The sequence below is a fragment of the Vicia villosa genome, linkage group LG4 (genome assembly GCF_029867415.1).
Source record: "Vicia villosa cultivar HV-30 ecotype Madison, WI linkage group LG4, Vvil1.0, whole genome shotgun sequence".
Taxonomy (NCBI): domain Eukaryota; kingdom Viridiplantae; phylum Streptophyta; class Magnoliopsida; order Fabales; family Fabaceae; genus Vicia; species Vicia villosa.
Genome location: NC_081183.1, coordinates 176,094,603 through 176,106,766, shown reverse-complemented (window position 1 = coordinate 176,106,766; position 12,164 = coordinate 176,094,603). Strand labels below are relative to the sequence as shown.

Genomic DNA, 12,164 nt, shown 5'->3' with positions numbered 1-12,164 from the left:
TATATATATATATATATATATATGGGACGTATCAAATGAGAACTTTGGTTATTATAAGAATGAGAACTTTTAATAACAACCGTACGATTTAAAATCAATGGTCAGATATGCATTTATGTGATATATATTTAAATCAGAATCTATCTATTAATTATTGTCTTTTAAAATTTGGATGAAATCTAAGGCATTGATATTTGATATTATATATATATATATATATATATATATATATATATATATATATATATATATATATATATATTGTTAAATATTATTCAAAATAAATATTAAAGACTCAAATGTCATTATCTTAGTAGTGTTAGGAATATTTTGAAAAACATAATAATATAAAATATTGAGAACTATATTCTTTCAAAAAATTTCTATTAGACCATATTATTTAATACACACAATATTCTTTAAAAAAGTTAATTATTTATGTTTATAATGCATTGAATACATATATTTTAGATAAAAAAAATTATATTTATATTTTATTAAATAATGTTCAGCTTATCTTTTTAATCTCTTAAGCAATACTTCAATAGCACTCGTTAGCAATATAAAAAAAAAATAGAAAAAATATTAGCTCAATCGTTTTCTTTTATTGTTAATTACTCAAACTCAATTAGTTACTTAAATTTAAAATGTGAAAGTGGGTAAAAACATGTACTTCTTTAATTTGTGATATATAAAATCTAGAGAGAGAAAAACATTTCCCTATCAAAAACTAATCCATCCGTCTCACGATGAGTGACCCAGCACATCATTTCACATAGATTAAGAAAAATGTAAAAAAATAAGAGGTAATATTGTTTTTACTATAGTATCCTTATTATATATTGGAAATGGTGAACTTTTTAATAATTAGAGGGTAGAATTGAAAAAAATGTGTTGAAAATTGAAATAGATCATTCATTTTGGGACAATATTTTATTCTAAATAGACAACTCATTGTGGGACGGAGAGAGTAGTTTGGTATAAGAAAATGTTAAGAGCACCCACATCCATACTACTCATGTTGGTGGTATAAGTGGGTCTCATCTAATATAATATATTACTTCACACTTATGAATCATTTAAACCATCTAACTATGTTTCCTAAATATCCATACTACTCACCTAAAACTATAATATGGGTCCCACAAAATTTACATTATATTTCAAATTTATATTTTATATTAAATAATAAAAAATTAAAAAATATGACAATATATTAAATAACATACTACATGACACATAAGTTATACCAAAATACAAAAAAAGGTCATAAATATTAAAATAAACTATAACCATAAAAAATAATAAATGTTTAAAATAACTTCTAATCCTGGTTATTCTCATGTCCAAAAGTTCCCATATGTGTTCTATCAAGTCCTATTGAAGGTGTCGACGAATTTGCTTATCGCGAACATGATGTCTTCTACGTAAGAACTCTTGAAAATCATTATTAGAATCGTCCGGTGGTGCAATTGGATCATTGCTCAAATGATCATAAGAATAATCAAAATTCTCACCATATGTTGCACGTTCATCTTCAACAATCATGTTGTGCAATATGATGCACGTGTTCATTATACGTTTCAGTGCATCCAAGTGCCAAAATCGAGCCGGGTTACGTATGATCGCAAAACGGGATTGGAGAACTCTGAATGCTCATTCGATATCCTTTCTTGCACCTTCTTCATGTTGAGCAAACAATTTTCTCTTATCCCCTTGTGGCATTGGGATGCTTTTCACAAATATAGCCCATTCAGGATAAATGTCATCTGATAGATAATAGCCCATGTTGTATTCATGTCGATTGACTGAATAATGGATCTCAGAAGTTCTTCCTTGCATAACATCGTTGAAGACATCAGATTGGTTCAGCACATTGATATCATTGTTTGAACTCGCTACCCCAAAGAAAGCATGTCAAATCCATAAGTCTTGTGAAGCAACGACTTCAAGCATAACCGTGGATTTACCATGATCACCTTGAACATACTGCCCTTTCAATACAACTGGGCAATTTTTTCATTCCCAATGCATACAATCAATACTCCCTAACATACCTGGAAAGCCACGTGCCTCCCCCATATGTAGCAAGCGTTCAATGTCTTCGGTTGTTGGCTTTCGCAAATATTGTGGCCCAAATAAACTAATCACACCCCTTGTAAAATTATCAATACATTTTAATGTTGTGGTTTCACCGATTCTCAAATAGTAATCCACATTATCAGAAGATGTTCCATATGCCAACATACGAATAATAGCAGTGCATTTTTGTAGCGGTGAAAGACCTGATCTACCAGTTGCATCAGTCTTCAATTGAAAATACTCATTATGTTGACCAAGAGCTTCAACGATGCGAAGGAATACATGTTTATACATTTGATACCTTCTATGAAATTTCTCATCCGTGTACACTAGAGTTTCTAAGAAATAATCATTGAATAGTCGCTCATGTCCTTCTTCACGATTCCTCTCTATATTCCTTCTTTGGCGTCTAGACCTACTTGAGCTCTCAGATTCTTCTTGCGCATGGCTTTCAAAGTAGAGCTTCACAAGTTCTTCGTCCATGCCGCCATTCATAAAATCCATGAACATTTTCCAAGATAGGGAGGATTGGAAGGATCCATGTGAAGAAAAGTTTGATATTGAATGAAAAGGGAGAAGTTGTGAATGATTTTTTTAAGGGCATGAAGTTAGGAATGCTTTTGAAGTTTGTTATGCATATACTATTTATAGGGATATGGATAATGGCTAGTTTAATGAAAATTGAGTTTGAATAAAGGCTAGTTTGACTAAAATTTAGTTTGAATAACGGCTAGTTTGACTAAAATTGAGTTTGAATAACGGCTAGTTTGAATAACGACTAGTCTTCATAAACTAAATTTATATATAGATATTAGATCCAACATACATAATAATTAAATCCAACATAGATAATAATTAAATTCAACATACATAATAATTAAATCCAAACTACATAATAATATCAATTAATTCCATATCTATCTCTAATTATGCCACACCAAAATTCATGATCTTGTAGTTGTCTTTGTGTCATATTTGTTGTATCTTTCATTAGTTTTTGCAAATCATTGATCTTTGCCGCGTGCAACTCAGCATCAATCCTTTTCCTCCCTATATCCATTTTTTCACTCTCAATACATGCATAATCACGTGCAAACCCCAACATCAATTCAATTTTTTGTTTAAGTCCTCTTTCATAGCATCAAATTTAGGAGTAGGCATTTCCACAAACTTTTTTTTGCTTCCTTTTGGCCGCCTTATTACCGATTGGACGACGTAACAAAGTCGGCGATGGTGGATTGTATTCTCTTGTTGGCGTTGGTGGGTTAGAAGATGTTGAATATGCTCCAGAAGCCGAACTCTTTGTTCTTTTTGCATAAGGTTTCCATGCACTCTGAAATGTGAACTTTTCATGTATGTCTTAATAATAAATATCGCATGCCGCCGAAACAATGTCACTCTCAGAGCTACCGCTTTTCTTTACAGCGACAACTTGTTTGTAGCACCCAACAAACTTTTGTACACAAGGATTAATCTTTTTATGCCATCGACCATTTAGTGCTATCGGATTCCTCTCTGGAAAATTCTTGTGGCGGTGGTTGTTATAAGCTTCACCAATCCTCTTCCAGAAACTATCTCCTTTTTTATCAATCCCAACAATTGGATCCCTTGAAATATTGAGCCATGATTGAATGAGAAGTTCATCATCCTTTGGTTGAAATCTTATTTTCAACATATTCATAACCGGTGTAGTTTTGACTTCTTCATCAAGGTTGATTGTTTCCAACCCATCTTGAGCTTGAGTACAAAATTGTGGTGTTTCAGGCTCTTGATCATTTGCTTCCACATAACTATTATCCATTTGAACTCCACGAAACATAGTGGGACTATTTGATTGAGATGGAAAGTGTTGATAATAATATGGGTAATTTCCAAAGTGTGGATAATTTTGTTGATTTGGGATAAAAGTAGGATTTTGAAAATTTGAGTTATGATGTGAGTTTGGATTATTGGATGCACTTTGTTGATTTGGGATAAATGGTGGAATGCCACAATTTTGCATGAAATTAGACCAAGAATTATGGTGGTTGGGGTTCATTGACAAATGAAATGTGTAGAAGAAGAAAAATTAAAAAAAGATGAAAGAAATAATTGATTAAATGTAGATAAAAAATTATGGTAGATTGATATGGTTGATCACTTATTTATTATCAAACTATTTTTTTATAGTAAATTAAAACTTGTAAAATTTTTGAATGAAACGCAACGGTTATTTTTTTAACGGTAACAAATTAATTTGAATTTTGTATTCCAATCAAAGCAGATCCAAATTAATATATTAATTGAATGATACAGGTCTTATTTTTGATACGTAACTAATTAATACCACACCTTTTATCTTCAATTATCCCTGCTGCACTGACAACAAATGATACAGCTAAGCAAAAGCCATCGCGATATTTATACTCTAATATGTCACATGTGGGAGCAAAGCAACCAATTCACTCTCTTCAATTCCAACCAATTGAATTGTGTAGTTTTTGTCGTTGATTTCCTTAACACACTCCTTCTATTTTTTATTACTTTATTCGTTCTATATTGAATGACTCATTTGAAATAAAATAATATCTCAAAAAAAATAATCTATTTCAATTTCTAATTTTTTTTTCAATTTTACCCTTTAATTAATAAAAATTTCACCATTTTTAATACATGATAAAAGTATTATAGTAAAAACAATATTTTTTCTCTAACTTATATATTATATATATATATATATATATATATATATATATATATATATATATATATATATATATATTTTTAATCTGTGTAAAATGGTGTGCTGAGTCATTCATTGTAAGACGGAGAGTGTACAAGCAAAATCTTACTTTTTAGATTTATTGGTTAAATGATATATCTAGTCTATATATAATCTAAAGAATTTGATGGGAATACACCGACGGTTTAAAGTAGTTTTACACCGTCAGTGAATTGTAACCGTCAGATTTTAAGTTATGTTTGAATTTTATTTTAATTATATATAAAATAATAATTATGAATGGTTGTGATGGACTGACAGTATAAAACTTTTTACATTGACAGTGCATAACCATTAATCCCTATTCTAAATATATAATATATTTAAGGGTTAATACCTATTTTCACCTCTGCCATATGGGGTTGGTTTGAAAAATTCCCCTGCCAAAAAAAAAGTTGCAAGAATTTCCCTAACATTTGAAGATTCTCTCGTTTTAAACCTTGTAAAATATTTGTTTTTAAAACCAACCTTGCAATTTGAAGATTCGGTCATTTTGAACCCTATAATCTTGTAGATTATGTCATTTAAAACCCTCTGGAATATGACGGGTAAGGTTGGTTTTACTATAAAAAATAATTTACAGGGTTCAAAATGATAGAGTCCTTCAAGTGGCAAGGTTGGTTTCAAAAATAAAATTTTAACAAAGTTTAAAACGAGAGAATCTTCAAATGTTAGGGGAATTCTTGCAATTTTTCTTTTGGCAGGTTTTTTCGAACCAACCCCATATGACAGGGTTGAAAATAGGTATTAACCCTATATTTAATGAATATAAAAAAATATTTTTTTTTTATAAAAGAGAATTGAGGGGCTGTATAGTATTTCCCAGAAAATAGAGTTACCACTGTCCTGTTGTTTTCGCAGGACAACTCAGAGCTCGGATACAGGCTGTTGGCTCATCCATATGTCGAAATGGGTATTTTATCTTATTGATTTTCCGCATGAAGAAGGCTTACAATATGTTTGGTTATTAGTAATTGCATCACATGTTGGAGGGTCGTGATGCAGTAGCAGCACAACCACTAGTGATATGGTCTCTGCATAATAGAGGAAGGCTTTCCATATGCTCATGGTTAAATTCTGGCTATCTAAAGGTTAACATGTGTTCCGGACTGGGCCAAGATTGAGCCCAATGTAGCTTCGGCCCACTTAGCCTTAGAGGCCTATGTCGCACGCTCGCGAAAAATGAACAGAGTCGCCACCAATATATTTATCCCATAAGGGAAAGGAATATCAGAAAACCTAACAAAGGAAGGAACAGGGTCTTGCGACCAGAGAATCAAGGTACGGGAGTCGGTTACGCAAGGGGAAGGTATTAGCACCCCTCGCGCCCATCGTACTCGATGGTATCCACCTATGTTTGCTTCTATCTAATGGGTGTCTAACTATGTCTATGTCTAAATGCGAAATGAATGCAAAATGTAGGGAAAATAAAGAATTGTACTCGCACGGGCCCTACCCCGCTGCCTACGTATCCTTTTCAGGAATCAGAGTTACCGTAGCTCGGCTCACGATTTTCTGTTTGTTTTTGTGTTTTTTAGTTGGGCGGGGTTAACGTTCGCGCTCTTGCATAAGGGGTCGCCTACGATGCGTACGAGCGGAAATAACAGTGCCCTTAGAAAGAAGAAAAAGAGAGATTGGTTTGTGTCTTTTAGGGTGATTGCGTGATGACGAGAACCTACTACAAGGTCTCGCATCATTTCCTCACTTTGTTTTAAATCTGACCATTTATTAGTGTTTTATGTGTTTTTGGTTGGTGTTTTTTTTTTAAGGGGATTTAATTTGTGACTTAGATCATACCAAAAAGAGTTTTGTTTTGCATATTTAGAGAACGCACATCGAGGCCTACGCCACAATCGTTTCTCTAAACAACGGTTAAGAAATACATCGAGGTTTCACACCTCAATCATTTCTTCTCCGCTAAGTAAAGGAGATACAAAAAGAGTTTTTTGTGAATATTTAGAGAATGCACATCGAGGCCTACGCCACAATCGTTTCTCTAAACAACGGTTAAGAAATACATCGAGGCTTCACACCTCGATCATTTCTTCTCCGCTAAGTAGGAAAGAACATACATCGGGGCCTACACCCCAATCATTTCTTTCCTACTATGAAATATAGTAACGGTATGATCTTCATCGATATTTATTAAGTATTTTAAAAGTTGAAAAGAAAAAGAGAATGAGAAGGGAACTATTCCTGAATTCTAGTCTAAGTTGTTATTGCTTATGTACAAAGGGAAATCTAAACCTAATGTTAACATGGTAAGGAAAATACTATAAAAGGAGCATGGAAATAATACCAAAATAGGCCAAAAATATGGCCAAAATTAAGCAACAAAGTCACACCAAAATTAGCATTGAAATGGTACAAAACTTAAAGAAATGGTTCAAGTATTAGTGCGAAATTTAACTAAAAAAAATACTACTATTTTTTATGCGTTTTTATGAAGGAAATTAAATCTAAATCAAAAAAGAGGCCAAAAGAGTAAGCCTAAAACTAGTATTTTTTTATGAAGTTTTCTATGTCATTTTTATTTCCTAAAAATCAAACAAAAATTATCATTCTAAATGTTATTATCTAAAAATCTAAGGAGAAAAGTTATGAGTTTTTATATGCTTTTTATTATCTAAAGAAAAATGTAGTAAAATGAACTAAGTAAAACAACACCTAAAATCTATCAAATTATATGTGAAACAGGGGGGTGCTAATCAGAAAACATGGTGGTGATGCATAGCAGGGCGCAGGGCCCAACAGAGCCTGGCCCAGAAGTTGTTTTTGTTTTCATTTTCTATGGCAAAAAGAGTAACGATGGGCTTATGGGGGGTGCAGTTAGCAGTAATGGCCCAGAATGAATTATATTGATCCAGTTATTTGTTAGTATTCAGAACAAAAACAATTGAAAAGAAAAAAAATAAAAAATAAAAATAAAAAATAACGAAATTAAGTCTGAAAGGGAATTAGGGTTACCGGATGCGACGATTAACCTTCTCAAAACGGAATTCTCTTCTCAAGGGCGACGGCGGTGGCTACTCGTTTCTTCTCCGATGATCCCCTTCCGCCGCGACCTGCGAAACACAGCAAGCTCCGCTCCCTCTCACCTCTTCTCCGTCTCGATTCTCAAACTCTCGCTCTCACTCGCTCCACCCTCGCCTCTCTCATCTCCGATTCGCCCTCACTCTCGATGCTTCCGACTTGGCGAAGGCAATCCGATGATCTTCTGGATTCCGTGATGATGATGAACACGCGCGAAGATGAAGATGATACGATAGGGATTGTTGTTGATAACGAGCTGTGGCGTCGGCACGGTGTCGGTGATGTTGCGATGACGGCGAAGCTCGTGGTAGTTGAAGATGATGATTTTGCAGATGAATTCGCAATTGATCGGAGAATGAAACTTCTGAGATTGAAGCGTCGAGGATGATTTCTGTAGATTCAGTTTCTTTGTGATTTTCTGTTGAAGCTTGTTCTGGATGAGTGAAGTTTGTTGGAGAATGAAGGCGATGATTGGTGAAGAAGATGGACGAAGATTCTTTGATCGAGAGAGTTCTGAGAGAGAGGTAAAGTTTGTTACAGTCTTTTCTGATTTTCTCTTATCTCCTCCCTTCGTTGTTTATCGATTTTTCTTCTCAATTTCTGTCATCCCCATTCTTTTCTTCTGTAATTTTTGAAGGTGGTGATGAAGGGACGATGGTGGACTCTGAAGGTGATTGAGGTTATGGTAGAGGTTGAAGGATTGTTTGATTGAAGAATGGCTGAGAACTCTGTTATGGATCAGAGATGAGAGTGAAGATTGAGAATGGGTGAGGAAAAAAAATGAATGTTCTGAGATGAAGTGTGTGAAGAGTATGATGATTGAAGGTGGATGAGGTGAGGGAGAATTGAAGATTGTGAATGAAGATGGATGAAGAGAAGTGAAGAAGGAATGAATGTGAGGTCTCAGGTTAGTTCCATTTCTGTTATTCTGTTATGAGAAGTTGTAGGTGGTTAGAAAGGTTGGTTATGTGGGTATGTGAAGTCAGTACTAGGTTTGGAAATTTGTAACTGATTTTCTTGTTATCTCTTCTGTACTGCAGTTAGTAATCGGTTAGTTAGGGATGTTATGACAGTTAGGCTTGGTAGTTAGTTATAGATTGGTTATGTTAGTTAGGTTGGTTATAAAAAAATCTGTTGGGTGGTTATTACAAAAAGCTCCTTTGACTGGGGACCTGAAGTTGCTGTTTGAGATTTAGGAATTTTTCTCGTGCAACTCTGAAGTCTTCACATATTTTACAATATCCCGGATTTATCACTAGATCTTGTACAGAACTCAGCAAATGCAACTTCCCACCATCAACTGACCATTGAGGATAAGTGTATTTTTTTGCAGATAGTAATAATCTGAGATTTCCAAGGGAAACTTCACTGAGTGCACGATTACAAGTAATAGGAAACAGTCTGCCACCGAAATTCCAATCAGAAAGGCAGCATGGTTGAGAGCAGAGTCAGAATCAGGGTATGGTTCCATCACAACGTTGAGAATTCTCTTCTGCAACTTCCAATCACTATCAACGAAACGTCCAGTTATAAATACATATCCTACAGACTGAGTTGAGGTTAATGCTGTTTTGTTTTTTTGTTATGTGGTTACATGGAAATCAGTTAATATTGACTGGTGGTTTAATGATGCAAGGCTTTTAGCAATTATGGTGTTTGGTACTGAATTTCTTCTTCTGTTTCTGCTTGCAGGTTTAGCTCGGGTCAGCTTTGTGAGGGACTGGTTCGCAGGTTTCGTGTAGCAGCCGGTTCAATTGGAACTGTATGTTTCAATGTGCTGCTGAATAAAATCCTTATGTGTGGGGCTGATTTGGAACAAACGTGAATGGAAGGAACTTGGGATTCGGTTCAAAGTTGTAGTTGATTCATTTTCCTGTGCGATTGGTTTTGGTTTTGTTATCTTTACTGCAGAACTTTGGTTTAGCTTGTATGCGAGGAACTTGGCTTGATTTGAATATGATTTTTTTGTAATGCTTCAACTGCTTTTCTTTTGTGTTGTAATTTTGTAATGGGCTTGAATGAATGGGTTTTTGTAATAAGTTTGGACTTGAATTTGTAAAGAATTTGTGATGATTTTTGTGTAATGATGGTTGTATGGACCTTTGTAAGTATGGTGAATGATCTTGAATGATGAACTCGAACATGTGGAGATTGAATTTTTGTATCTTCAAATAGAATGGGCATCGAAATTTGAACTCGTATTTGAATGTTGAACCGAAAGTTCCAATACCTTGGTTTTGAATGAATGTTATTTAAATCAACACTTGCATGACTATTTTTGGTGAATTAATCCCAATCCAATCGTGAACTTCAAGGGCTCCCAATTTGATTCGAGCCATCAATCTAACTCAAACTCGGACATCCACTCGGATAGATTATAGATGATGATGTCTTGAACACAAAGGATCCATTTCATTTCCATGAGAAATCAAATATTTGACATTATGAACAAACCTAAGCTTTTGGACAATTTGCACTCGAGGCATAAAGTAATCACCAGTGAATCTGAATTATAATGAATCTTCAGGTCATATATCATGCCTTGACAAGATGTCCTCCTCAATACAATGACTCTAACATGATGCCTTGGGAACCCTTTGATGAAGATAAAGACCCCATTTCACACCTCACTGTTTGTAGAATCAGAAATACCACATCTTATTAGTTGTGTGTGCATCAGTCTCATTATGAAACCTTACGCTTCCAAATCCTTGATCCCCTGCCCGATTTATTGATTAATGAATGCATGAGTTATGTTAATGACCTAATGGAGGTATGCAGATGAATGCAAAACCTAAGCCAGTCAAAAGTAATGGGTAGGACAAATTTGGGGTATGACAGCTGCCCCTATTTAATCATCTTAAACTTGAAGGTGAGATTGGCGCTAGCCTTTCGAACCTTCGAGGTAGAAGAAGATTAAATATCAAAGTACCAAAAATTTGTCTTAAAGAGAAGATGGTGTGAATGTTATCCTTATTTTTTCATTTTTTGTTTTTGTTTTGATATCTGCTGGGGAGAGAGAATTTTTGTTTTTTCTGATGGGAAAGTTTATGGTAAGGGATTGAAATGGGGTAGCTTGTAACGTAGCCAAGGTGCCAATACAAGGTTCTTAATGGAAATGATTGTTGTATAAAACTGTGGTTGGAAAATACGGGTTCGATGGAATGATAGGATCTACAATCCACAAGGATGAAAAAGATGAGGATAAGGTTAACGGACCTACGATCCACAGGAAATGAAAAAGATGAGGATAAGGTTGACAGACCTACGATCCACAAAAAATGAAAAGAGACGAGGATGAGGTTGACAGACCTACGATCCACAAGGAATGAAAAAGACGAGGATAAGGTTGACAGACCTACGATCCACAAGAATTGAAAGAAGGGATGAACATCAACACTGGGGTTGGAGGACATTAACGCTGAAGTTGGAGCGTATCAACACTGAGGTTGGGGGACATCAACACTGAGGTTGTGAAAGGAAAGGCGTCGGCATTGAGGTCGAGGACATCAACACTGAGGTTGGACAAGAAAAGATAAACATCAACACTGAGGTTGTGAATGACGATTGGCATCGACACAGAGGTCGGTGAAGGGATGATAGGCATGAACACTGAGGTTGGACAAGAAAAGGATAGACATCCACACTGGGGTTGGGAAAGAAAGGTATCGACACTGAGGTCAAGGGAAGAAAAAATTAATATCAACACTGAGGTTGGGGATTGGTTTTGAAATGGTTTGCCGGGACGGAAGGTAAAGGATACACAACACGGGGGTTGGATCTAAAAGTTTTTCCGTACGAGGGGAAGGGACCACGGAGACTAGTGACGACTAGACTCGATCAAAAGACATAATCACGAAGATGTTGATGCTGGCGAAGCATAAGAATTACATTAATCCATCAGGCCAAAGGCGGAGTGCAACTCATCAAGAGTGGCAATCGTTCGAATTGCCACACACCAAGTATGGTTATTCAAAGGGTTGAAAAATGAGATGGGTTGAATGCCAACCCTCATTCGCACTCTAATCTTCACGTAGCACACGGGTAATAACCTCGGAGACAACGACTCTGACGAAGAAAGACATTGTACTCGACTCATATGAGACTTCTTTTGGAGATTGAGGATACCCGGTATTGGCACCATGGTTTGAGGAGGTTTGTGATGTAATAGCAGATATCAATCGGAGTTTGTAAGGATAACATCTTTGTGGGGAAGTATTGTTATCTTGATTGGGTGTTGATCTGTATTATCTGGCTTATGCTTTGTATGCATGTTTGAATTTTTCTA

The 12,164-nt window shown here is 35.1% G+C and overlaps 1 protein-coding gene and 1 pseudogene across 1 annotated transcript; both read right to left on the bottom strand.

Moving 5' to 3' along the window:
* Window positions 1-1,656: 1,656 nt before the first annotated feature.
* LOC131598366 (uncharacterized) lies at window positions 1,657-2,586 on the bottom strand. Its single transcript, XM_058870978.1, has 2 exons — window positions 2,058-2,586; window positions 1,657-1,898 (listed from the first exon to the last, which is right to left on the bottom strand). Exons 1-2 carry the CDS (start codon window positions 2,584-2,586, stop codon window positions 1,657-1,659), a joined length of 771 nt encoding a protein of 256 aa, XP_058726961.1.
* Window positions 2,587-2,983: 397 nt separating this feature from the next.
* Window positions 2,984-4,120, bottom strand: LOC131600384 (uncharacterized; annotated as a pseudogene).
* Between the last annotated feature and the right edge of the window lie 8,044 nt (window positions 4,121-12,164).

Bases quoted from the DNA above. Each gene is read 5' to 3' on its own strand.
- LOC131598366 (XM_058870978.1), bottom strand. From the start codon at position 2,586: ATGGATTTTATGAATGGCGGCATGGACGAAGAACTTGTGAAGCTCTAC. The intron at 1,899-2,057 runs GTATGTTAGGGA...TCTTTGGGGTAG, and splicing joins GGAGGCACGTGGCTTTCCAG to CGAGTTCAAACAATGATATC.